This window comes from Sciurus carolinensis, chromosome 8 (genome assembly GCF_902686445.1).
Source record: "Sciurus carolinensis chromosome 8, mSciCar1.2, whole genome shotgun sequence".
Taxonomy (NCBI): Eukaryota; Metazoa; Chordata; class Mammalia; order Rodentia; family Sciuridae; genus Sciurus; species Sciurus carolinensis.
The window spans coordinates 147,099,562-147,127,310 of record NC_062220.1 but is presented as its reverse complement, the minus strand read 5'-3'; the positions used below and the strand labels follow the sequence as shown (position 1 = coordinate 147,127,310).

General features: G+C 41.0%; 1 protein-coding gene and 1 non-coding gene across 2 annotated transcripts; both read left to right on the top strand.

Moving 5' to 3' along the window:
* Window positions 1-256: 256 nt before the first annotated feature.
* Window positions 257-27,749, top strand: Vps33a (VPS33A core subunit of CORVET and HOPS complexes). Its single transcript, XM_047562511.1, has 13 exons — window positions 257-371; window positions 2,181-2,246; window positions 2,660-2,787; window positions 3,623-3,809; window positions 10,800-10,916; window positions 11,733-11,907; window positions 15,301-15,494; window positions 16,878-17,004; window positions 17,779-17,846; window positions 18,784-18,921; window positions 21,159-21,296; window positions 25,044-25,212; window positions 25,603-27,749. The coding sequence occupies exons 1-13, from the start codon at window positions 270-272 to the stop codon at window positions 25,782-25,784; spliced, it is 1,791 nt and encodes a 596-aa protein (XP_047418467.1). The 5' UTR covers window positions 257-269; the 3' UTR covers window positions 25,785-27,749.
* On the top strand, window positions 18,265-18,340 carry Trnaa-agc (transfer RNA alanine (anticodon AGC)). Its single transcript has one exon. It is a non-coding gene; the product is annotated as a tRNA-Ala (tRNA).

Here is a 27,749-nt window from a genome sequence, read left to right as displayed (position 1 = left end):
CTCCAAACTTCCAACGTCCCTTTTCAAGGCCAGTCGATTCCAGAAGGAAGGAAGGGTCTGAAAAAGCGGCGAAGTAAAGAAAAGAGACGGGCACTGGGACCCGACAGGAAATGAACTCGGGTGGCCGATTTCGGCTTCCGGGTTTGGCCTGAGTCAGCAGCTCCGATCACGTGGTGATACAGCCACGTGATATACGGTCACGTGACCACACCCGTGGTCCGGGCGTAGGAAGTGCGCACGCGCTGCGGCTGGAAAGGGGCGGGGCCAAGATGGCGGCGCACCTGTCCTACGGTCGTGTGAATCTGAACGTGCTGCGCGAGGCGGTGCGTCGCGAGCTGCGCGAGTTTCTGGACAAATGCGCCGGGAGCAAGGTGAGGGGCCCGAGGCTGTGACACCGCCATCTGTTCCCATGGCCGGCCCGTCCTCATACGGTCCCCGATCTCCTAAGCTCGAGGTGTAAGAGGTCCCCAGAGTCTTCCAAGGAGGCGAACTTCGGGGCCTTTCTCCCTGCATCCCGGTGCAGGCGGCAACGACGAGGCGGGGAGGGCCTGGGCATCCAGCCCGGAGACGGCGTGGCCCCGTGACGGCAGGACAAGCCACCTATAGCCTGGAGAGCGCCTGGAGAGCGCTTTGATTTGGGCGCCCTCTGAGACACGAGACGAGTGGGGCGCTGCCCGAGGGGTGTCGGGGCCCCGTGTCCACTCGTTACAGTGACCGTACGTGTCAGTGCAAATCGTACCTTCGCAAGTCTCTGAAGCACCGATGCCCTATACCCTGCTCGTACCCATCATGAGAGATGTTATTTAGATTTTAACTTGACCTTTCTGAAATAGGATTCTCTCTCCTTGTGAGCACCCACCTCAGGAGGGAGTCAGACACTGTCGATCAGAACGTTGTAGGATTTAGGTGTTGTTACCTCTCTGTCCTCCCCCTGGGATTTGTCCATCTGCTTAGATAACTACTCTCTACTAAGGATTGAGGAAGAGCGGGAACCAGTCTTGGAGAGAATAGAACCCCAAGAGGTAGAGTGCTTACTTGTAGCCAGTGAGAGAAGAAAGCGGGATGAATCACAGGCCCCTTGTTTAAATTCAGCAGATGATGCTAGAATCTGAATGTGATCGTAGAGCGTATAGATGACAGTACGCTGAAATGTAATATTATACTATAGTTTTGCATAATGTTACTTGTTACTATCCGAGGAAACCAGGCAAAGTGCACAGTGATCTCCATATTTCTTATAAGTAAACAATCTACAATTATGTAAATAAAAACTTCAATTTAAAAAAAGGAGTGAAGCTGGAATTTCGTAGCAGAAATACTCAGGGGTCCAGAGCAATGACTTAGGAAGTCTTGACTCCTTTGTACTAGAGGTAAAGTCCAAGTTCTTTATATGACCTTGGACGGTTACTTAAACTTCCTGAGCTTTTAAAATTTTCCTCTTATGCCCAAATAAAATTTGTAGTACTTATAGGTTTTAGGTCTTTATAATTGGAATTTCTGTATGGTTCAATCTAATGATATCATGACTTAGATACACAAATTCTACAGCTCCTTTCTATTGAGAACAATGATTAACTCTTTATCTTCTCTGTGACCCACACTAGCATCACATGCCATTATAATTTAGATTGTTAGACTATGAATGTGATCAGAGCCAATTAAATTTTTTACTTTTTTACTGAGGATTGAACCCAGGGCCTCCCACATGCTGTGCAAGCACTCTACCATTGAGCTGTGTTCTTGGCCCTTTTTAGAAATTTAATTTTTAAGCTGGGTGTGGTGGTACATGCCTGTAATCCCAGTGATGGGAAGCTGAGGCAGGAGGATCACAAGTTCAAAACCAGTCTCAGCAACTTAGAGAAGCCCTAAGTAACTTACCAAGACCCTGTCTCAAAAAAAAAAAAAAAAAAAAAAAGAAAAAAGAAAGAAAGAAAAATTTAATTTTTAGACAAGGTCTCTCAAAGTTGCCCAGGCTGGCTTGAACTTGCAATCCTCCTGCCTCAGCCTCCAGAGTAGAGACTCTGGGATTACAGGCATGTGCTACCATTGTTCATGATCCAATTAAAAATTTTAACTCCCAAGTTGGAAGAAATATTCCTGTGTATGACTGCTATTTTCTGTTGATTTTGTTGAAATTCTCAAGATTATCTGTAGTAAGAGACAATTTATCTCCATTTCAGGCAATAGTTTGGGATGAGTACCTAACAGGACCCTTTGGCCTGATTGCACAGTATTCACTACTGAAGGTAAATTTGTGTTTTCTTATGGGATTAATAATTCTGAATTTGAGCAGGAATAATAGATAGGATTTTACATTTCCTTGTGAGTGGCTTGCAAACAGTTGAATTGGTACAAACACTGATACTAACGGGTGGTTAACATTTTATATGCAATGCTCTGTGCTAATGCTAGCATTATATAAGGTGACCATTACCTGGTGTCTTCAGTAGTTTGTTGTGTTAGTCATTTGAATGCTGATTTACAGTGGTGGCTTCATGCTGAAACTTTGTCCTTTATGTATTTGGCTGGGGGGGGGGCCTAAATTTTGATAGTAAATCATTACCTTGCATTGCATTAGGAGTATATATGATTTCTGGGTCTGGAAATGATAGATAAATTTCAGGGTCTGTGTTAACCTTTTGTGTATGTGTTTTCTTAGGAACATGAAGTGGAAAAAATGTTCACACTTAAAGGAAGTCGTTTGCCAGCAGCAGATGTCAAGAATATTATTTTCTTTGTCAGACCCAGGCTAGAATTGATGGATGTAATTGCTGAAAATGTGCTCAGGTATCTCAGAGTTTACGATTTTTTTCTTTTTCTTTTTTTTTTTTTTTAATAGCTTTATTTTATTTATTTATTTGTTATGTGGTGATAAGGATCAAACCCAGTGCCTCACAGGTGCTAGATGAGTGCTCTACCCCTGAACCACAACCCTAGCCCTTTACAGTGGTTTTTATGTACTGAGCTCTTTGTCATTATAAACCCCCACCCTTGCCAGTGCACTGGAAGGTGGTCTTTTAGAAAATTGGGATAGTCATGGAAGTCTAATGATTATTTTTCAATATACTGAATGTAGTATGCTTGAATTTTATAAGTAAATAACAACTGATTAAAATTTAACATTGCATCCAATGTACAGAGGAAGTCATCTTGCATAGTCTGCACTCTGTGGAACAATTGATGGATGCATCCCTTAAAATCTTAAAAGCATCTGCGCTATTTTTGGAAGTCCATTGTCAAGGAGAATAGAAGGTGGGAGTCGAGTGATTTCTCATCTTAATATAAGACTGTTGTTTCATTGGTTTTGTTAAAGAACCATTTGTTTTTAGTAAGGCATAGATATCCTCTTTTAATAAACCTGAGAGCTTTATGCCCCATAAATGGTTTAAAAGAATTCTAGAAGATATACCACAAATAGCTGTGATTCAATGCTATTTTCCTATTTGGGAATGAAAAAGATCATAGAACTCTTAACAGTTTGGATCTGAGAGTTAGTATTCTTACATTTATCTAACCAATGTTTATTTACTGCCCACTTTGTGCCAGGCAGAGGAGACAAAATAAGCAAAATAGTCCCTGACTCTGAGAACTCACAAGCTAATAAATGTTACTTCCTTTGCAGTGAAGACAGACGTGGACCAGCAAGAGATTTCCACATTTTGTTTGTGCCCCGCCGTAGCTTGCTGTGTGAACAGCGGTTGAAGGACCTTGGTGTTTTGGGATCCTTTATCCACAGGGAGGAGTACAGTTTAGATCTTATACCATTTGATGGGGATCTCTTGTCCATGGAATCAGAGGGTGCTTTCAAAGTAAGTTTGGCCTTTCCCTGATATCAGACTTGAATTTTTGCCAAATTTATAAGTGTGGAAGTGTCACAAGGCTTGTTTTAATTTGCACTCCTTGATCACTGTGAAGCTGAGGTTTGTTTCATATGTGTATTGATGTTCAAGATCTTTGGCAAATTGCTTATTCTTTTTCTTGACTTATTTCTAATTTTTTAGGAATTCTTTTTATATTCTGTATACTAATCATTGCAATTTATAAAAGTTTCAAGCATCTTCTAGTCTTTGGTTTGTCTTTTAACTTTGTTATAATGCTTTTTATAATGTAAACATTTCCTGCTGGTGTGGTGAGTCACACCTGTAATCCCAGCTGTCAACTTGGGAGGCTGAGGCAGGAGAATCACAAGTTCAAGGCCAGCCTCAGCAATATAGTGAGGCCCTAAGTAACTTAGTGAGACCCTGTCTCAAAATAAAAAATAAAAAGGGCTGGGGATGGCTCAGTGGTTAAATAAGTGTCCCTGGGTTCAATTCCCAGTATCAAAAGTAATGATGATGATGATGATGATGATGATGTAGTAGTAGACATTTCTCATGAAAAATAGTTATAATTTTAATAGATTTACTTATTATAATTCACATACCATAAAATTCATCCCTTTAAAGGTTGCAGTTCAGTGGTTTTCATTTTATTCAAACTTGTGCAACTATCACTACACTCTAATTTTGGCACACTGTAATCATCTGCAAAAGAAACCCCACACCCATCAGCGGTCCTTCCTTCCTCCAACCACTGGAAACCACTGATCTATTTTATCTGTATGGATTTGTCTATTCTGGAGATTTCTGGTCAGTGAAACCCTAGTAGGTATATGGTCTTTTGTGTCTGACTGCTTCTTCTTAGCTTTATGTTTCCAGTGTTCCAGCTTACGCCCACCATTTCTTCTTCTTGCCAACTAGTACTTCTTCATAATGGTATTCTACATTTGATGTGTCATTCATCAGGTGATGGACAGCCAATAGGTTGTTTCCCTTTGGGGCTATTGTTTCTCTTACATACACCTAGGAGTAGACTTGCAGGTCATATGTTGACTGTGGTTAACATTTTGAGGAACTGCCAAAGTCTTTTTTTTTTTTTAGTTGTAGATGGACACAATACCCTTTTTAAAATTTATTTATTTATATGGTGCTGAGGTTTGAACCCAGTGCCCCATGCAAGCGCTCTACCACTGAGCCACAACCCCAGCCCAGGAATTACCAAACTCTTTTGCCCCGTAGCGCTACCGTTTCATATTCCCACTAGCAGCGATTGCACCTTCTCACCGATCCTGTCGTCCGTCTTTTCCAACTGGTATGAGTGGTTTTTCATTGTGGTTTTACTTTTCATTTCTGTCATGACAAATGATGTCCGTTATCTTTTCATATGCTTATTTGCCACTTACATGTCATCTTTTGGAGAAATATCTTTTCACATCACTTACCTACTTTGTGTTATTTATCTTGTTTTTATTACAAAGTTACAATTTTTTTTTTTGTACTGGGATCCATCCCAGGGTGCTCTACCACAAACTGCATCCCCAGCCCTTTTTACTTTTCTTATTTTGATACAGGGTATTGCTAAGTTACTGAGACTGACCTTTAACTTGCGATCCTCCTGCCTCAGCCTCCTGAGACATAGGAATTATGTATGTGTGCCACTGCACCTAGCAAGAATTCTTTTTTTTTTTTTTTTTTTTGGTGGTGCTGGGGATCGAACCCAGGGCCTTGTACATACAAGGCAAGCACTCTACTGACTAAGCTATCTCCCCAGCCCTAAGAATTCTTAATGTATTCTAGATGCAGATCTCTTATCAGATACAGAATTTCCAAATATTTTCCTCCATTCTGTGGCTGTTTTTTAACTTTCTTGGTGAAAGTGGGGTCCTTTAATGCACAAATGTTTATAATTTTGGGAAAGTGTAGTTTATCTTTTTTCTTCTTTTACTTCTGCTTTTGGTATCATATTTATGAAACTGTTGCCTAAACCAAGTCACAAAGATTCACACTGGAGTTTCCTTCTAAGAGTTTTATAACTTTAGCTCTTGCATTTTAGGTCTTTGATCCATTTTAAGTTAATTTTGTGTATAATATGAGACAGGGGGGTCTATATTTTTTTTCTTTTTTCGTGTGGATATCCAATTGTTCCAACACCATTTGTTGAAAAGAGTGTTTTCCTCTTTGAATTGTCTTGTTACCCTTGCCAAAAGTCAGTTGTGCCTAAGTGTAAGGGTTTATTTCAGGTCTTTCAATCTGTTCCATTGGTCTGTCTGTCTTCTTGCCTACAACACAGTCTTGATTCTGTAGCTCTGCTGTAAGCTTTGAATCAGGAAGTATAAGACCTTTAACCAAAGAGTGTAAATCTGTCACTTTTTTGTTTGGTTTGCTCTTTTCGAATCTTAGTAAATCCTTTACTCTGAAAGTATAGTCTTGCATTTTTTTTTTTAAGTTTTTTAAGTTCTCCTCTTCATACATAGGTCTTTAATATGACTTGGGTTATGGGTTTGTGTGTGTGCTATAGTATTTTCTTTCAGGTGGATAGCCACTGACCAGCACTGTTGTTGCCCACTGATTATTTTCTAACATAGGTTTATTGGTGAGTGGACATACCTTTTCTCTTGGTTCTGAAAGTCTTTTTGCCAGTATGTTTTATATACTTACTTTATTTGCCATTTTTCTTCCATTAAACACTTTCTCTCATAGGAATATTATTTATCTTTTAAAAATAACTTGAGCATGTTTTGTAAACATAATCCATGCACACGGTAGAATTTCTTTGAATCAGAAAGGTCACAGAATGAAGAGGAAGCCACCAGTTCTCAATCTGCCTGTTCCTTCCAGAAACAATCCCTATTCCTCACTCTTTTTCTTTGTGTATGCATGTGTGTGTGTTTTCTTTTTTGGGGTACTGAGGATTGAACCCAAGGTTACTTAACCAGCGAACCACATCCCTAGCCCTTTTTAAATTTTTCAGATAGGTTCTTGCTTGATTGGTGAGGCTGGCCTTGAAGTTGCGATCCTCTTGCCTCAGCCTCCTGAATCACTGGGATTACAGGCATGTGCCATCACACCCAGGTGTATTTGTGGTGTGTTTAACTCTTTTTTCTGAGGTGCTTTATGCAGCTGCAGCTCTTAGCCTATATAGTATTCTCCTCACTTTTAAACATATGGTTGTATATACACATATACACACATTTTGATAGCTTGCTCTTTTTTTCTTTTCTTTTCTTTTCTTTCCTTTTTTTTTTTTTTTTTTTTTTTTTTTTGTGGTTCTGGAGAGTAAACCCAGGGCCTTGTACATGCAAGGCAGGCACTCTACCAACTGAGCTATATCCCCAGCCCGATAGCTTGCTCTTAATAAGACATTTTGGAGTAATCTTCTGCCATTTATGAAAGTGCTTCTGTATGAATAGTTGAAATTGTACTGTGTTCCATTATTTGAATGCATCACCATTTGTTGAGCCAGTCTTCCTCTGAAGCATCAGCGTCAGTTTCTCACCTAACACGGGAGCCCTTGCTCTGTAGGCTGTCTTCTGCCATTTTCTTTTTTCTTTTTTCTTTTTTTCCCTTGTGGAGATCCACCCCAGGGCCTCATACCTGGTAGGCGAGTACTTGACCACTGAGCTACAGCCATTTTTTTTTAAATTTAATTTTGCTATAGGGTCCTGATAAGTTACCCAGGCTGGCTTCAAACTTGCAGTCCTTCTGCCTCAGCCTCCTAAGTAGCTGGGATTATAGGCATGAACCACCGTGTCTGACTGCTGTTTGTCTTTTGACTTTGCTTATGGTGGTTTTTGCTGTGTTTTAATGTAATCATGTTTATCCATATTTTCATCTTTGATTTATGGTTTTGCACTGCTGCTGCTCCTGGTCTTGCACTTAGAACTCTTGGGAACCATTGATGTAATACATAGAATTATTGAAATGTTTTTCTCCCTGGTATGTTGTCTTGGTGGTCATGACCCTAAAAGGGTTCATTTAGGGCAGTGGAAATTTTACACCAGGAAAACTTCTGGACTTTTTTGCTATGTACTTAACACGGAATCTCATAAAGTGATGGGACAGCTTTTCTATAACCAACAGGTTACAGAAAAACAATTCAGACATTCAGAAGAGTTGAATTGTTCATTGAATGCTCATGTACCCCTCACTTAGATTCCAGAAACAACATTCTCCTATACGTGCTCTATCATATGTTTATGATGGTAAACCTATATTTAATTCATTCACATCCGTACAATTAATGGGAATTGGTGGCAGCCAGGGAAAATTTGCTGTGACATGACAAACCTGTGCCAAGAAGGGATTTCCTGTTTACTTTCTGATGATTTGCAAAATATGACAGTTACTTTCTTTTGAGAATTTTAAGCCCTGGGCTTTGTAAGTTCACTTAAGAGCCTGTTAACTGAAGGATTTCGCCTGGGTCACAGAGCTAAGAGCCGTGCCTAATGTTAAAGTCAGCCCCGTTACGGATGGAATTGAGGTAATTACACTTATTAAGGAGTATAGTTCATGTTTCCTGGCTTCAGGAGGCACTTCTAATCAATCTGTGCTTCCGGTTAGGATTGTGATCATCTCCATCATTATAGTGTATAAAATGTGAAAATTAAAGTTCTGTCCAGTTCAATACTCAGTAATAGCTTGCAGTGTATTGTGGCCTTCATTCTATCAGTGTATCTAAAATCCACATACTGGGTAAAAACTGCAAGGTTTTCTATGGTGTGGGTATATAAGGGACTTTGGGGTCAAAAAATATGTACATTTAAATGTCACTGGGTGGTATGAGCATTCATCCCAGAATGTCCTCATAGCTTGAAATAGCACATGGAATTCCACAAACATAGAATAGAATTGGGATTTTAACACAAAGAATCACCCTGTCACCAATTATAGTAGGCCAAAATATTCACGATTGAGATCTGTTGTTGCTGGGTGTGTAGCTCAGTGGTGGAGCACTTGCCCTAACATACATGAGACCCTGGGTTTAGTCCCTAGCACTGCAAAAAATAAAATCTATTGTTAACTAGGAAATCTATTATAAGAGATGGAATCATAAAAGGAATGTCTTTTAGTAATACAACTATTTTTTTGTACACAATCTTAATTTTATTTATTTTTATTTGATGTTGAGGAGCAAACCCAGTGCCTCACACGTGCTAGGGAAGCACTCTACCCCTGAGCCACAGCCCAGCCATAGTAATACCACTTTTAAAAACTAAATAAAGGGCTGGGGATAGAGCTCAGTGGTTGAGCACTGGCTTAGTATTTGCAAGGCCTTGGGTTCAATCCCTAGTACTGCAAAAAAGAAAGAAAGAAAGAAAGAAACAGCTAAATAAAATGAGAATGCTGGAGCTGAAGAAATAGCTCCTTTTGGAGAGCGCTCGCCTAGCATGCGCAAGGACTGCGGTTCGAATCCCTGGCCCCTCAAGCCGGGGGCGGGGGGACAACAAAACTCTTTAGGGGCTGGGAAGAGCTCAGTCGGTAGAGTGCTTGCCTTGTAAGCACAAGGCCCTGGGTTCAATCCCCAGCACACACACACACACACAAAATGAGAATGCTATTTTAAGAGGTGTTCCCCCCCAATTTTTTTTTTCTTGCATTTTCATCTTAAGCTCTTTCTGATCAAGAGTTTTAAGTAACTTTGCCAGAAATTGTGTCTGATGGCAAACTCCATTATGATCTGCCATGTTCAGGAAATGTTAACTTCACCAGACTTGGAGAGTCACCCAGCAACGCTTTTCATACCACACACTCCTCGGTGTCTTGTGCAAGACCGCCCTCTTCCTCATCATTCCTGGCGGAGCACGTGAGAAGGCCTCCCTTGCTCAGTCTCTGCACCCTCGCTGCCCTCTTGCTTCTGGCCTTGTACACTGGAGACACATTGGGGTAGCAGGAGTCGGGGATTGGTGCAAAGTACCATTTTGACTTACGAGTGAATGAAGATTGTAAAAAAAAAAACCTGAACTATTCCAGATAATAAAAGCTAACTATCACTAAACATTTACTGTGTATTTCAGGTACTGGTATTAAATACGTCACAAATATTTTTCTCATTTAACCCTCATCCTATGTGGAATATGCCCCATTCTGCAGATAAATAAACTGAGGCACAGAGAGCTTATCTAACCAGCATAGGGCACAGCTAGTTGTTGACATAACTGGGAGTCAGATCAACACAATCTAAACTTGTGCTGTGATCCACCAGTTTCTAAACTGGTCACTTCCCCCACCCCCACTTCCCAGATGCTTTTGTGTGTATTTGAGAAGGGGGTGCTTTTTTCAATGCAGAATCCATAATATACATATACATACCTTCATATTCATGAATGATATATAAAGTGTGTATTTTTCATATTTATGTATGCAAAATATGCATGCTGTATATGATAGGATATATCACGTATTTTATATACTTTACACACATGTATATGTCATGTGTTTTGCATACTCTACAAAGCATACTTCAGTCTTTAAAAAAGTAAAATATATTTCACATGTGAGATTATATTCAAGATTTTCAGCTCACTCTTTTCATTTCTCAAGATATGGTGGTCTTCATTTATGGTTAATGAATGTGAAAATCTGTCTCATCCTTGTTGAGTTTTCATGTGTGACTTTGAGGGTATTCCTGTAGACCACGTGTCCCTCCCAGAATGTCCTGAGTTTACATTCACTAGTAAGGGAGGCGGCCCATCCCTTGCAAGTCTTCATTCATTAGTCTATTATTGGACAGCTGGTCAACTAAGAAGAGCTGCAGGCAGGGCCCACACTTCACCTGTGCCTGGGAGAGCTGCTGCACAGGTGCCCTCAGGGACTCGGCTGTCACATGGCAGCTTTGCAGTGCTGGCTGGAGTGCTGGCCAAGCATGAAATATTTGGAAATGGTTTTATTGTCCCTTGCTGCACCCCAACACTGGAACAGAGGCGGCACCTGGAAGGCCCCTGGGAAGACTGGTCCGTAGTAACTGGCCTTTCTCCCCCGCAGGAGTGCTACCTTGAGGGAGACCAGACGAGCCTGTATCATGCAGCCAAGGGGCTGATGACCCTGCAAGCCCTGTACGGAACCATTCCCCAGATCTTCGGGAAAGGCGAGTGTGCTCGGGTGAGAACCAGCTGTTTTCTGGTGGTGAAGGGGGTTTGGTAGTGAGGAAAGGGACACTCCTCACTAGTACAGCCAGGCGCCATAACTCACAAATCCTTGTTTGGACTTTCCCTCCTCACTCTAATTTGTGTTGACCCTCCAGTCTCTACTCATGGTATGTTGTGACAGTGTTGAGAAATTTGTCACCCACTGAACACATTCTTGGCTGAGGTTGAATAAGGTGACTCTACTTGTTTCCTCCCTGGACTTCAGTCTGTTCAGTGTTGTTTTTCCACCATTTGTAGCTTTCGTTGATGATTTTGCTGGTTAGGCCCTCAAGTATAGAGCTGAAGTGCTACCTAGTGTTCTGAGCACAGAAAGCCCGTGATGCGCCTTGTGGAGGAATCAGTGTGTTAGGGAAGCTTCATTTGGGCCAGAGTGATGGAGTGTTGACTGTGAATGATTCAGCGATAGAAGTCAGTGTCTTTAAACAGAAACACACTCAGAACCAGGTTGTGTTGATCAGTTGACAGCAGTTGTGCCCAGTGTATTTCCCTAAGAGCAGTGGGTCAGGGTTAGCTAGCCAAATTCAATGACTTCATTGACTTTGTAGAACATATTGGCTCAAATAGCAAGCACAGCGTGCTTACTGGGGATTGGTGGCTGCTTTTGGCTCTAAGTGGTGGCATGGGTGGCCAACAGCAAATGCTTTTTGATAGCTTTTTATTTCTTATCAGTCTCACTCTTGCAGTTTTTCTCCTATTTTGATGGTCTGTTTTTAGCTGTTTTCCTGCTAATTCCAGGAAGGTCCCACCTGATTCAATATTTTATTTCCAGCAAGTTGCTAATATGATGATCAGAATGAAGAGAGAGTTTACAGGAAGCCAAAATTCAATATTTCCTGTTTTTGACAACCTCTTGTTGCTTGATCGAAACGTGGATTTATTAACGCCTCTTGCCACTCAGCTTACATATGAAGGACTCATTGATGAAATCTATGGCATTCAGAACAGTAAGTAAAATGACCCCTATTTTTCCTAGTAGGTAATATTTTTTTTTTTTTTTTTTACGTTTACATAGGGTAATGATGTTTATTTTATTTTTCCCCTCCCCCCACCCCTCCCACCCCTCCCACCCCTCTTTTCCCTCTACACAGTCCTTCTTTCCTTCATTCTTACCGCTCTCCTTAGCCTAACTCTAAACCTAACCCTAAACCTAATGCTAGCCCGTCCCACCCCCCATTATATGTCCTCATCCGCTTATCAGCGAGATCATTCGTCCTTTAGTTTTTTGAGATTGGCTTATCTCCCTAGTAGGTAATATGATAAAAATATCCTTTTTGTGGAGGCTGCCTTTCTCATGTGGCATACTTACGCATTATGTGACCTTAACAATCCAGTTTCTAATGATGATTTCAAAGTGCAGGTTAGCATAAATCTTTTTGGCAGCAATTTGGCAACTCATAAAACGTTAACTCTTGGCTCAAGAAAATCCAAAACTTTAGCATGTCCCTTGAGGAATCATTCCAAAGAAGGAGATCAGAGAGGTTTGCAGAAAAATTTGTATTGCCCTTTCTGGAATTTTCTGAACAATCCAGGTGGTTGGGAACATAATAAAATAATAAATGTGGAACATAAAAAACTATGTAGCTAAACTTATTCCAGTTATAAATTTTATATCTGTGTGTATAATATGTAGTTTACATGTGTTTCTGTCCATATAGATGTATATAGTATACATAAAATGATCAAATGGGAGCATCCAAAAAGAAGAAAATAACGGGAGGAGAAATACCCAGACCATGCCTCCAAAGAGTCAGCCTCATGGCTGGCAATAGTTCTGCAGAGTTTGTGCAAGAGGTGGCTGTGCTGGGTTTGCAAACAAGGGTAGAGTTCTGATGGAGGCTCTGGGGAGGGGTGGGCAGCATGATGAATGCTGGACATGGCGCAACAGCCAGCTTGCAGGAGAGAGCACAGATGGGGACAGACTCAGGGACAAGGCTGATACAGAAGGTTGGGGTCACTCGGTGAAACATTGGAAGGCCTGCTCAATTTTGGGCATGAGAGGTTATTAGGTTAGAGATCACAAGCATGTTTTGTTTGGTTGATTTTGACCCATGTAATATTTCTTTGTTTCTGTCAGCATTTAAAATCTGAGAGATTTAATTTTTTTTTTTTTTTTTTTTACTGGGGATTGAATCCAGAGATGCTCTCCCACTGAACTACATCCCCAGTCCCTTTTATTTCTTAGGCTTCAGGGTCTTGGGCTAGGGATGTAGCTCAGTACTAGAGTACTTGCCTAGTACACATGAGACTCTGAGTTTGATGCTCAGCAACCACCAAAAAAAAAAAAAAAAAAAAAAAATAGTGTGAGATAGGGCTTTGATAAGTTGCTGAGGCTGGCCTCAAACTTAAAATTGACCTGTTTCAACCTCCCAAGTAGCTGGGATTACAAGTGTGCACACCCCCCCACCCCAGAGTGTTTTGGATGGGAAGGGGTGGCCTGTGGGGGCTCAGGAGATGGTTGTATAAGAAAGGTAAAAGGTCGGCAGAGGCTTTCCAAGGAAATGAAGCACACGTGTAAACTCACAACCTCTTTTTTTTGTTCTGTTTTGTTTTGTTTTTTGTTTTTGTTTTTTTTTTTTTGGGGGGTACTGGGGATCGAACCCAGGGCCTTGTGCTTACAAGGCAAGCACTCTACCGTCTGAGCTATCTCCCCAGCCCCTGTTTTTTTTTTTATGGTACCTGGGATTGAACCTAGGGGTGCTTTAACCACTGAACTACATTGCCAACCCTTTTGTATTTTTTATTTTGAGACAGGATCTCACTAAGTTGCTCAGGGCCTTGCTAAGTTGCTGAAGCTGGCTTTGAACTTGTGATCCTCCTGTCTCAGCCTGCCAGATTTCTGGGATTATAGGTGTGTGCTACCACATCCAGCTAATTCACAGCCTGGTTTTTTTGTTTGTTTTTGCATTTTTTTTTAACATTGGTTAGGGAAACTGGAAAAATAGAAGAAAAGCCAGTCATGGGTGCACACCTGTTAAACCCAGCTATTTGGGAGGCGGAGTCAGGAGGATTGCATTAAATTGCTCAAAGCCAGCCTGGGCAATTTAATGAGACCCTGTCTCAAAATTTCGAAAAAACGCTAGGGATGTAGCTCAGTGGTAAAGTGCCCTGGGTTTGATACCTAGTACTGCAAAAAGAAGAGGAAGAGAAAGAAGGGGGTGTTGCTAGCCATACTACATATAGAATGGGTGTGGCAGTGTGCCCATAAAATTTATTTACAAAAATGGAAGTGAAACTATGCAATGGCACATACTTGTAATCCCAGCAACTGGGGAGGCTGAGGCAGGAGGATCTCAAGTTCAAAACCAACCTCAGCAACTTAGTGAGACCCTATCTCAAAAATTTAAAAAAGGTCTGGGAATGGAGCTCAATTGTTAAGCACCCCTGAGTTTAATCCCTGGTATTAAAAAAAAGGGGGAATTGAGCAGAATTTGGCCCTCATCCCATAGTTTCTGATCCTTGTTCTGGAGTGACTTTCAAACTACTTTAATCTGCAACCCACAGTAAGAAGTATATTTTATCATAACCCAGTGCATGCATATATGTATGTATAAAACCCAAACAAGTTTCATTAAAAATAAAAAAGCCACTGGCCTTTACTTCATGTGATGCTCTCTGGTATTTCCTCTTTCGTTTGTTGCTATTTTGTTTTCTTGTTTTTTAATGTTTCTTGCAACCCAATAGCTTGATTCATGGTACCCTAATGGGACATACCTGCAGTTTGAAAACCGTAGAAGACAATGGGCAGATCCTTGTAAGTTTTTTTATGGTGCCGGGCATAAAACCCAGGTCCTTGCTCATGCTAGGTAATTACTGTACCACTGAACTACACCTAACTTACAAAAGAGAAAAAATGACCTAATCTCTCAGTCAGTTTAGGAACTGGACATTGCTGTGGTGGCTTATATATAGGTGCCCCCAAAGAAAAAATGGAACCATCAATACCAAAGAGTCACTATTTCCTTCCCCCCCCCGCCTTTGGTACCAAGGATTGAACCCAGGAGTGCTTAACCACTGATCCACACCCAGTTCTTTTTATTAGTTTTATCTTGAGACAGGGTCTTGCTAATTTGCTGAGGCTGGCTTTGAACTCACAGTCCTGCCTCTTCCTCCTGAGCTGCTGGGATTACAGGTATGCGCCACCTTGCCCGTCAAGAGTCACTATTTCCTACCTGTACTTGGATCATGGGAAATAAAACCCCAGAGCTGTATGCCACTTTCTTGTAGAACTGTCTTCCATTCTCTGTTGAGCTGGAAATTCCCTGTTGTGCCTGGGCTCTTGATTGTTGCTTCTTCCAGTAATTGCACATAGGTGCTTGTTCCCTCCCATTGTCGTTCAGGTTATGTGAAATTACCCCCTGAGAAATTTGCACCCAAGAAGCAGGGCGATGGCGGGAAGGACCTCCCCACAGAGGCAAAGAAACTCCAGCTGAATTCTGCAGAGGAGCTCTATGCGGAGATCCGAGATAAGAACTTCAACGCGGTGGGCTCTGTGCTCAGCAAGAAGGCAAAAATCATCTCTGCGGCCTTCGAGGTGAGATGAGCTTTGAAGGTCGTCCTGCTGTTCTCATTGCTAGGGCGCCCGCTCCCGGGAGAATAAGAACTCCACATACATGGCCTCGGGTAGCTAGCTGCACCTTTCCTACGCCGAGTAACTGCAGGTTCGTGAGGACCCAGGGGTCTCTTTCTTTTCAGACTTTTTCCCACACCCATGTCAAAAGAGGCCCTGTTAGGTTTTTCTCCTTTTGTAGGGGACATGGGACACACATGTTTGCAGTTTATGTTTTCAGCACACACATTTTCATTGACTTCCTTTAAATTATTTCCTACCTCACTTAAGAGGAAGCCAACTGTACTAAAAATAAAAGCTCTTCTGTGACAGAACTTGCAGTTCATGATGGAAACTGCAGGTCCAGCCACCATGTTGGTGGCAGGGGAGCCCCGCATGTGTGGTGGGTGATAATGAGACCGGAGTCCCTGACAGTCCAGGGCCTCATTATCACTTCCTGCCTCCTCTTGCCCTTCACTGGTTTATTCTTGTTAAGCTCCTTTTTGAAACATGGGAATCAGTAAGCTGATAAACTCTGAATATTTAGACTTTGAAGACATAAATTAGAAAAGTTTTAGAAAATTTTTTCACTGAGCATTTAGTTCCAAATTTTATCTGTCTTAGGAATTATATTCATTAATTGATTTTCATATTTCTGAAGATACTTTTGGTTGAAATTATCAAATTTTGCCCTGAAAAATAGTCTCATCACTAAGCTAGGTTCACTTTGTTACGTCATTCAAGATTGACGTTCAGAGAAGGACTGGATTTGTTACATAGGAAATGGTTCACTTTTTTTAGCCTCCTCTACCCAAAACCTGATTTTTTCATCTTAGTTTTTACTCAGAAATTTGTGTGGTTTACCCAACACTGTCCACTAATACTTAAATGCCCACAAAATACTGACAAAATGTATGAACTGATGCACAGGAAAAGAGAGTTGTAGGCCCTTTGTCTCTAAAGAAGTGCTAATGTGTAAGGCGCCGTGGCACAAGCAACCACAGAGGCTGGGGCAGGAGGATCAGAAAGTTGGAAGCTAGCCTCTCCATTTTAGTGAGACCCTAAGCAACTTAGCTTGTGTAGCTGACTCAAAATAAAACTTAAAAAGAACTGAGGTAGCTCCAGTAGTAGAGTGCCCCTGGTTTAATCCCAGTACAAAAAAATAATTAGTTATTTAAAAAGAAGTGCTAATATGGGAAACAGGCCCCTCAAAGTCTTTCAGTGATACATTGATCTTTTTTGTTGTTCTGTGTAATGTTGGATAGGTTTGTCCTAACTTGTCTATATCCATTCCTTCATGGTAAAGTAAGTTAAATACCCTCTGAATGTCTGCGTTGCTTGAAGCCACTGCCCTCTTGTCTATTTCAGGAAAGGCACAACGCTAAGACAGTGGGGGAGATTAAGCAGTTTGTTTCCCAGTTGCCCCACATGCAGGCAGCAAGGGGCTCACTTGCAAATCATACCTCGATTGCAGAGTTAATCAAAGATGTCACTAGTAAGTATCCTTTGGGGCTGGTTTCTATACACAGTGATACTTCCTTGGGAAAGTTGACTTTTTTTTTCCCTTCTGCACTGAGAATACAACCCAGGACCTTGCTCATACAAAGCTTGTACTCTAACATTGAGCTTCACCCCAGCCCTGTCAACTCTTCTAAGATGGTGTGTTTCTCAGTATTAAGTACGTGTACACGTTAGCAGTTAGTGATTAACTCTGTCTTATGACAAAATATTTAGAATATAGATAAGAGAAAAAAATTATGCATCCAGGCACAGTGGCATACACCTGTAATTTCAGCAACTTGGGGGACTGAAGCAGAAGGATCACACATTTGAGGCCAACCTGGGCAACTTAGCAAGGCCTTTAGAAACTTGGTAAGACCTGGTCTCAAAATAAAAAATAGAAAAGGACTGGGGATGTATCTTAGTGTTAAATCTGGGTTCAATCTCTAGTATCCTTACCCACCCACACGCACAAAAAATAGTTTTTGTTAATATTGAAGCTCATTCTGCAAGATTTTGACATCAGTATTTAAATCCTAAGGATAGCAAAGGAATACAGTAGTCAACCATATCTAAATGTAATGTAGAAATTCAGAGTTCTAGGGCTTTCCAAGTTTCTCGTAAGTGTCTCATTGGCTGATGATTGAATTTGTGCTTCCTTTCTTTTTTGCATGTCTTCTTTCTTAATCACACTTTGTATATAAAAGCAAACCACTCAAATTAATGTTTATTGAATTTCTGAGTTGAAAATTTGCTAATTATATTTTAGCTTCTGAAGACTTCTTTGATAAATTAACAGTGGAACAAGAGTTTATGTCTGGAATAGACACTGACAAGGTATGTAGACAATAAAACTGTCAATAACAAATAGTTGAAAGTTTACCAAACATAAAACTATAGTCAAATAAACAATTACTTTGATACCCATGCCTTGCCTAAATATTTTTAGGAGCAACGCAAAATGTGAAAATATGGATTTTGTCAAGTACAAATGTTTAGCATTACTCTGTGTAAGATACTTTGTGCAATATAGATGGTGAGATGAGACATGGTCCCTGAAATCCAAGATTTTTAAGGACTAGAATAGATAAATTAAGATCTTTGCTTTTGGGGCTATGGATTTGGCTCAGTGGTAGAGGGTGTGCCAGGTATGCATGAAGTCCTGGGTTCAGTCCCCAGCATTGCAAAAACCAAAAACAAGATATTTACTTTTTGGGAGAATTTGTTGTATCATGTCTTTATGTATTCAACTGTAGGGGTTGTGTGTAGCTTAGTGGTAGAGCACTTGCCTAGCATGTACAAGGCCCTGGGTTCAATCCCCAGCACCCCCATCCCCCAAAAAAGCCACCCTTATTAATCTCCTAAATTATTCCATTTGTGAAAATTCCCATCTTCTAAAAATATTCTTGTGACTTTACACTAAATTGCTGCTATTTTTTAGATAAACTTGGTCCCATAAGCCCCAAACATTTGGCAGACTCTAAGGAGTTTGTCCACTGAAATAGATGTGTCAGGGCAGCATTGGGAGTGGCCAGAGATGTCCTCACTGCCTCTGCTCCTATAATTTGGCCTGATAACTGGTGTGTTTTTGTGGGGACTGGGGGCGTGTGTGGCAGGGGCTGAGGAAGCTACCTCAGTCAGGGCTTAGGGAATGAGAAAAAATAATGAGCCAATCTCTTGCACATTTCCTTTCTTTAACTTAGAAAAATAATTTTAAACATCAAGTTCTTTAAGTTTCTGAAGGCAGTGGTATATGTATGTGCTTCGTTTCTAGGTCAACAATTACATTGAGGATTGCATTGCCCAAAAACACCCGCTGATCAAGGTTTTAAGGCTGGTCTGCCTCCAGTCTGTGTGCAACAGTGGACTCAAACAAAAAGTTTTGGATTACTACAAAAGAGAAATTCTCCAGGTAGTGTATTTTAAAGGTTTTAATTTGCCAAGGGGGAAAAAAGCATTTTAAAAAATAGTCACTAAATGCCTTTTTTGGTATATTGCTACTACAATCTTTAATCTTTTAACAGCTATAAGAATTTTTCTAATTATCTGTAATTATTTATTCTATTTCTATAGTAAAAACAGTAGCAAGCATTTACTGAGTATTTATTGTCCGCCAGGGCCTATCTGAAGGGCTTTATGCATACGTGTTTGTTTAACTCTCAGACAGCCTGATGAGTTAGGTGCTATTATCATCCCCTGTTTATGGATGAAAACCCTAAGGCATGTACTAATTTCATAACTGGCCCATGGTCACCAGCTAGTAAATGTCAGAACCAGTGCCAAAACCCAGGCATTTTGGGCCTAATGCTCATGTCCTCAGTGAGCCGGTTATGTGATGGAGGAAGATAACTTTGCAAATTTTGGATAACAGTTCCTTAACAGGCTTATTTAAGAAAAGCCTGTTATTTTATTTTTTTAATTAAAAAAAAATTTTTTTTTAGTTGTAGGTGAACACAATACCTTTATTTATTTATTTTTATGTGGTGCTGAGGATCTAACCCAGGTTCTCACATGTGCTAAGTAAGTGCTCTACCACTGAGCTACAACCCCAGCCCAAGCCTGATTCTTTATAATAAGGAAGAAGTTCATTGCTGTTTTATGTATGTATGGATGTATTTTTATTTTTTGTTTTTGTTTTGTTTTGGGGGATTTTTTGCTTCCTCTATTTTAAAAAAATCTTGTTTGAAAATGTCTCAGGCAGTATTTATTTGCTGCTGTCATTGTTAAATTTATCATTAAAACTAAGAGCTCATTAATTTTGTTTGCATTTGTCTTTTTTTTAAGTTACAGAGAAACCATGCATACTCATAAGATTCCAAGAATGCAGAAGTACATGGAGCAAAAAATGAACATCCCTCAGACCCACACACACTCCCATTTCCCTCCTCAGATGTGACCCATATCAGCCAGTTGGTGTGGCTTCTTCCAGTTTCCCATTTTATTTCTTTTTTTTTTTAATATATATTTTTAGTTGTTGATGGACCTTTATTTTATTCATTTATTTATATGCGGTGCTGAGGATCAAACCCAGTGCCTCACACATGGTAGGCAAGTGCTCTATCGTGGAGCCACAACCCCAGCCCCCGTTTTCAAATATATACAAAGTGCATTTTTGTATACAAACTTCAGAGTGATACTGGCTGGATCCTGGCTCACCTCTGCTTTTCCTGGCCACGAGATCTCGAGCAAGTTATTTAAAAGTCTCAAATGAAGTCAGGCATGGTAGTATACACCTGGTAATCCAAGAAATTTGGGAGACTGAGGCAGGAGGATCATAAATACAAGGCCAGCCCTAGCAATTTACTGAGGTCCTAAGCAACTTAGACCATGTCTCAAAATTTAAATAAATAAATGAATAAATTGAAAGGGGAAGGGATGTGGTTCAGTGGTTAAGCACCTCTAGGTTTAATCCCCAATACCAAGTAAATAACTCAAAAGGAGATAATAACAATACCTACCTCGTGGGTTTGGGGGACTTTTTGTTTTTATTTGAGACAAGGTCTTGCTGAGTTACTTAGGACCTCGCTAAACTGTGGTTGACTTGGAACTTGTGATCCTCCTGCCACGGCCTCCAGAGTCGCCAGGATTATAGGTGTGCACCGTCATGCCCAGCTGCCTCATGGGTTTGAGGATGACTGAGCTAAAAATGAATGTAAAGTGCTCAGACCAGAACCATGCTCAGCTCCTAGAAACTATTTTGCAGGTTTTGGTTACTATTTACATCCTTTTTTAAAGGCAGAAATAGAATCCTACAATATATAATATTTTATTAACTTTTTTTTTTGTCTTTAAGAATAGATTCAGAAGCTCTTTCTTATTGGGATGTGTAGATCTGCCACATCCTTTTTAGAGCTAATTATATCCCACCTATAATTTATTTGATGCTTACTTAGGTTGAGCCCATAAATTCTGACTTTAAAAAGTTTAAACCCCACTTTGAAACAATGAGCTGGGTTAATATCAATGGACAAGCAGTTTTAGACAAGTCTCATCCCTGCCCTGTCCCCTGTGCTCATCAGGAGTTACTGCTGGACCTTGTTAATGTGCCCTGAAGTACAAAGCAAATCGATTTGTTGGAAGTGCTCTGTTTTGAAAATTGCAAAAGCCCTTTTCCTGATCCGACATCAAGGCCAAATGATTTCTTTGCAGACCTACGGCTATGAGCACATACTGACCTTGTCCAACCTAGAGAAGGCCGGCCTGCTGAGGCCACAGACAGGGGGCAGGAACAACTACCCCACAATTCGGAAAACATTACGCCTCTGGATGGATGACGTTAACGAGCAAGTAAGGTGCACTCCTCCGCTGTAACTGCACTTAGTTACTGGTTTCATGGTTCACTGTGACGACATATGCTACTTAATCTACACATCTAATTTTTAAAAAAAAATATTTTCTTAGTTGTCAATGGATCTTTATTTAATTTATTTATTTATATGTGATGCTGAGAATCAAATCCAGTGCATCACACATGACAGGCAAGTGCTCTATCACTGAGCCACAACCCCAGCCCCTGGGTACCAGGGTTTGAACTCAGGGGCACTCGACCACTTAGCCACATCCCCAGCCCTAATTGTATTTTATTTAGAGACACTGAATTGCTTAGCACCTCAGTTGTTTGCTAAGACTGACTGAACTTGAGATCCTCCTGCCTCAGCCTCCGGAGCCACTGGGATGACAGGCGTGTGCCACTGAGTCTGGCTGAAAAAGTAATGCATTTGTGTGTTGTGTCCATCAGAATCTCAGGAGGAAACAGAGATTGCTATCGAACTGGGGAGCCTGAGGAGAGATTAATAAGGATGTGGGCACTGGGCGCAGGGGTGCACGCCTGTAATCCAAGTGGCTCAGGAGGCTGAATCAGGAGGATCACAAGTTCAAAGCCAGCTTCAACTTAGTGAGACCCTAAGCAACTTAGCAAGATCCTGTCTCAAAAAATAAAAAGGGCTGGGGATGTGGCTCAGTGATTGAGCACCTGGGTTCAATCCCTGATACCTATAAAACAAAAAGATGTGGATGGAGTAGAGACTAGTAGGCAATACAGTGGGGAGCCCTTACCTACTGAGGCCTGAAGGGCAGCAAAGGAGTTATTCTAGAAAGCTGGGATGGAAACTGCAGAGGGACACATCTAGTCTCCAGCAGTGTCACAGGTGGAAGCCAGGGAGATACAAGCCCTGACCTCATGCTACTGCCCACTCTCCAACTGCCCCCTGCATGCTTCTATTGTGCAAGCACAAACAGGGTGTGGGAACGTGTTGGCATAGCACCTACGGGCCATCTCCAGGGCCTCCTGGGGAACCATAGGAGGTGCTGGTGGGAAATGTCTACCAAGAGTAAGTCAGTCAGACACATAGAAGTAAGGCAAGCACTGATGAGGAGGTTTCCTTCCACAGCTTATCCAGTTTCCTGCAGAGTTAAACCAGTTTTAATCTACCCTTCTAGAAAGATTCTATGCCTATGTAAACATTTTACACAAATGGTACATATTCTATACTGTTGGTCTCAAAAGTAGCATATACTTTCCTTTACATTTGTTAGCTTTATTTTTATTTTGTTTTTTTTTTTGGTACTAGGGATTGAACCCAGGGGTGCTCTACCACTAAGCTATATTGCCAGTTCTTTTTATATTTTGTTTTGCGACAGGATCTTGCTAAGTTGCTGAGGCTGGCCTCAAATTCATGGTCCTCCTGCCTCAGCCTCCCAAGTAGCTGGGATTACAGGCGTGTGCCACCAAGGCTGACTTACATTTGTTGTATATTGTAATATTCCTAATTTTTTTTTTTTTTGTCTTTTTGTTTGGTTGGTTTTTGGGTTTTTGTTGTTGTTGTTGTTTCTTTTTTGGTTTGTTTTTCATAAGGTACTTATTTGGGATGCCTTTCTTAAGAAATGCTTATAACTAGTTTTCTCTATTAATAGCAAAATTGGATTACTTTTTTTCCCAGTGGGAAAATAGATACCCTTAATTTCTGTGTTGTATCATGTGCATAATCTCTTAGTGTAGCTCTCCTCACTATTCTCATCTTCCTGCCTCCAAACCCACCCATCACTTCACTAGATATTGAAGATCCTTCAGTGATCCACCCTATTCTTTCTCATTCTTTTTTATGTTTACTTTATTAAAATACTGAGTTTATTTCACATGTATATTTTCGTTTCACAACTATTTCTATGTCTGACCCCCGCTACTATGTCCTATCATAACATTCCACACAGTTAAAAACCAAGCAAAGGGTGTGGTGGCACACACCTGTAATCCCAGCAGCTCGGGAGGCTGAGGCAGAAGGATGGAGAGTTCAGAGCCAGCCTCAGCAACTGTGAGGCCCTAAGCAACTCAGCAAGACCCTGTCTCTAAATAAAATACAAAATTGGACTGGATGTGGCTCAGTGATCGAGTGTCCCTGAGTTCAATCCCTGGTCCCCCTTGTCCCCCCTCAAAAAATAAACAACAACAAAAAAAAAAAAAAAAAAAAAAAACAAGCAAAGGATGGAGTTCCATCTTAAAAGACCAAACAGGCATTTTGGACAACACATTCTTGGCACTGGAACGTGGATAACATTTATGAAACAGTAGGGAAAGTTCTCAGTTTGCATTATAAAAAGGACAGCCAGATATCAACTGTTGTAGAAATGAAATAAGATAGAAAATTTAACAAACTGTTTAAACAAAATTTAACAAACTATTTAAACTATTTTCTTAAAGAGACTTCTTCTACTGCCAGAGATCTTGAATAGTCTCCTGATCAGTCATCCAGAAGCCATTCTCCACATAATTGATGAACTTGGCTTCCACTTTGGGAAAAGAACCAATTTTTCTATACTTGCTTGCATTTTTGCTTTAATATCTTCTACAGAACTAGGAAGTGCTGTCCACTAATGTGCACAGGCCCCAAACTGCACTTCCACCTTAAGACCACAGGTGGTGTAATTTCAAAGCTCCCAAGGGAAACTGTTGACTGTACATTTTGAAAGTTGCCAGTGTGACTTTAACTGAACTGCCTTCATAGTACTTTGCCTCTGCTTCAACATCGTGCGGTTCATCCTTTGCACCAGCCCCTAAATTGACCATTCTTACTGGTAGTGGTGCTCATTTTCATCAGTGTCCACCTTAAAGTGATAATCTTTGTCAGAGTTGTTAGCTCACAATTGAAAAGATAGTTCTGGGGCCTCCAGGGGGCTCGTGTTCATGTCCACTGAATCTTGCATCCATGCACTTAGGTGGGAGAGGAGGAGGACGGAAAATATATGAGTGCTTCCCCAGGGAACAGATGTGCAGGACAGAATCACACCAGTCATTCCTTTTAATTGCTACTTAGTGGGGTTTTTTATTTGTTTTTTGTTTTGTGCTGGAAATTGAACTCAGGGCTTTGCAAATTGCTAAGCATACACTCTACTACTGAGCTACATCCCCAATCTCCACAGAGTGGTTTTAAGGATATACCTTATTTTGTGATTTAACAAATTCAGAAGATAGAAATTCAAGTAGTTTCTAACCTTTTGCAATTTACTTTGTTACAACTAATATTCTTTGGTTATCTCTGATGGTCTACAAATACCTCTGTAGGATAAATGCCTAAAAATAGCATTGCTGGGTTCAAAGGTTGTAGGCATTATTATTCAGCTGGAGTGTCACAGTACCATCTAAGAAATTTCTTGCCAAACAGATGATACTTTTTCATCTTCTTTTTAATATTTTTTTTTAGTTGTCTATGGACCTTTATTTATTTGTATTTGGTTCTGAGAATCGAACCCAGTGCCTCCCACGTGCTAGGCAAGCACTCTACCACTGAGCTATGACCCCAGCCTGACTTTTTCATCTTCAATACCCAGAGTTTCTTTGAGTGACTTTTCAAGATTTGAGTCAAAATGAAGCCCTGGCTGGTAAAAATAAAGTTCATTTGCTTAGGGATTGGAGCAGGGCATGGGTGAGGGGGTTGTGTTTCTGCTTTCAAATCAGATAGTTTTGAACTACCCTGAAGATAGAGGTGGCTCTGAATCTCTGTATCTCCAGGTGCTTTTTTTTCTTTATTTATTTGGCAGAACCCCACAGACATATCCTACGTGTACAGTGGTTATGCCCCGCTCAGCGTGCGGCTGGCTCAGCTGCTTTCCAGGCCTGGCTGGCGGAGTATTGAGGAGGTTCTCCGCATCCTCCCAGGCCCCCACTTTGAAGAACGGCAGCCACTGCCCACAGGGCTGCAAAAGAAACGTAAGTCCGAGTCCAGTGTGTAGGAATAATTATGTGCTATTAGTGTGGTTTTCATGTATTGTGCAGTTGCTTTGTAAAAGACATCTTGAAGTACTTAGGTATCAGAGGCGAGTGTACCTCTTTTGTCAGTCGCTAATGGCTATTGTCTATCGAAGCAGCAGAGCTGCGTCATTCCCTCGGGGGAGCAACTTTCAGTCTCCACCGCGAGGCTCTCAGGAGTCTGAAAAAGCATTGAGATCAAAATCAGTGTTCCTGAGTTTCAAATGAGCTGTCTGTACTAAGACATATTCGACCTTTTTATTCTTATGAATTTGGAAAAATCATTTTAAGAGGCAGGAAGAAAGGTACCAATAATGATTACTTCTGGATTCTGAAATGTTTACATTTTAGGTCAACCGGGAGAAAACCGAGTTACTTTGATATTTTTCCTCGGGGGTGTGACCTTTGCTGAAATCGCTGCCCTGAGGTTCCTCTCCCAGTTGGAGGATGGAGGTACAGAGTATGTAATCGCCACCACTAAACTGATGAATGGAAGCAGCTGGATCGAGGCTCTAATGGAGAGACCTTCCTAAGGTGTTCAAAGGAGACTTAACAAGTGCATGCAGAATAATACTGCAAGTTGCTGAAAGGAAGTGAACCCACAGAAGAAACAGGAATACAGAAGTTACTTTGGGGTTTGCTTCTTATACTACTGTTTTCTCCTTTCGGCTCCTTTGTGTTCATAATTTCTTGGAGAAAGGAGGAAATTAACCTGGGTAAAAGAGACTTTGGTTTTGAATTTTCTAAGCTCAGGCTCTTCATTATAGGACCCTGGAAATGCAGTTAAGATGGTGGGACTGGATAATCCACATAGCTGCACAAATGGGGACAGCTCTTTAAACAAGAAAACAAACACCATGGGGCAAAAATGAAAATAGAGGGGGAAAGTCCAACTTCTAGTCCACAGGGTTCTATTTCTAGGAAAGGCATCAGGCCTAAGGTGGTGGTTGTGTCTTGAGGGCTAGAGTAATGTTGTCCTTAGTGATTTCTTTTTCCTGCAGAGGAATGGCACATTATAGTTGTGTTTTCAGTTTCTATCTTATTCCTAAGGCAAGTTTTGTTTCTTTCTTAAAAATGAAGAGATTTTAGGGTGCTTCTTGCCCTAAATCACAAAGTTTATGTTCTCTCTGATCAGCTTCATCTGTGTAGGTTCCATCCTATCAAGGGCTTTCTACATTGAAGAATGTAATAATTGGGGAGCAGTTTCCAGAGAATGTAACCACTCAGAGACACTCCAAGACACTTCAGTGGTAGATGCCTCTGTTGAGGTTTTAGTTTTCTTCCCTGTCCATGATGGGCCCAACATCTAGTTGGTCCCAGCATGAACAGTGGTGACTCTTGCTTCGTCAGCATCCTGCAACCCCACCCCTATCCCCAACTGCTCTGTGCCCTTCTGTGGCTCTCAGTGGCCACTTGCATCCATGTTTTTTGAAAATATTCAATTTGGTTGCAGTCCCTGGTCTGGTGACCTCAGCTGCCCATGGTTGATCTCATTGACAATGTGAGAGTCCAGTAGCCTCAGCTGCCACTGTTCCTGCCAAAGACTGTTAGTTGTGCTGGAGAGCAGGGACGTGGGTGGAGATGTCTGAAGTTCATGTGTGATCCCTGCCTCTCTTCTGCTCATCCCAGCATCTGGAGGAGTTAAGGGTGCCATGCACGGGACCAAGTTGGTAGCTTTTCTGCCATTGCCCAAGTTTCCTGGTCAACTGGGAGGAAACCAGCCTGGGGAACTTTGCCAGATCCCACCCCAGGTGTGGTTTCTATCATTAATTATTAATCACATGTTTTTCCCTCACCTTTTTCAGTAGTAGGATTACGATGAGTATGCTGCATGTTATTCGTGAAAGAAAATCTGTATTTTAAAAAAGCTCTTTAGTAAAATAATGAAGGGTGGCAGAGGTAATGTTTAAAAGATTTGTTTCTCATGGAATTAATTTGGCCTTGACATTCATTATTTGGAAATGGAAAACCATTCTTGTTTTAGAAAATCCTTTTTCAAATACTTGTTATCCCAGGGAGATTAGTTTATACTCTGGAGCCCTAACAGTTGTCTGACAGCCTCAGCTGCTTTAGAGAATGAAATTTACCTTGTCCCTCAATGTTTTTGGCTCATGGGATTCAATTCATGTCTGGTCAAGTCTCCTTGGCTGGGGTTTTTGTTCTGTGAACAGACACTCGGTTGTCGTCTCATGTGTCTGCATTCACTTGTGACTCTGTATTTGCTTGCTCAGAGCATAGCTAGGTCAGCTCCTAAAAATGCATTCAGCAGAAGACATGAATTACTTCATTTGTATGCAAAGAGAAAGTGGTGGATAATTACATATTATATGCTTTTGTGTACGTTCACTTAATACTTGAAACTGTCTGAGAAAGGGTATGTGAATGGCACATTTATTCTCAGTGAAGGCAGATTGTTTACATCATGTCTGGATTTTTGTCTATTGGGTAGACAGTGTCCCTTTAATAAAGAAGTCTATATAGATAACTGTTTTTTGTTT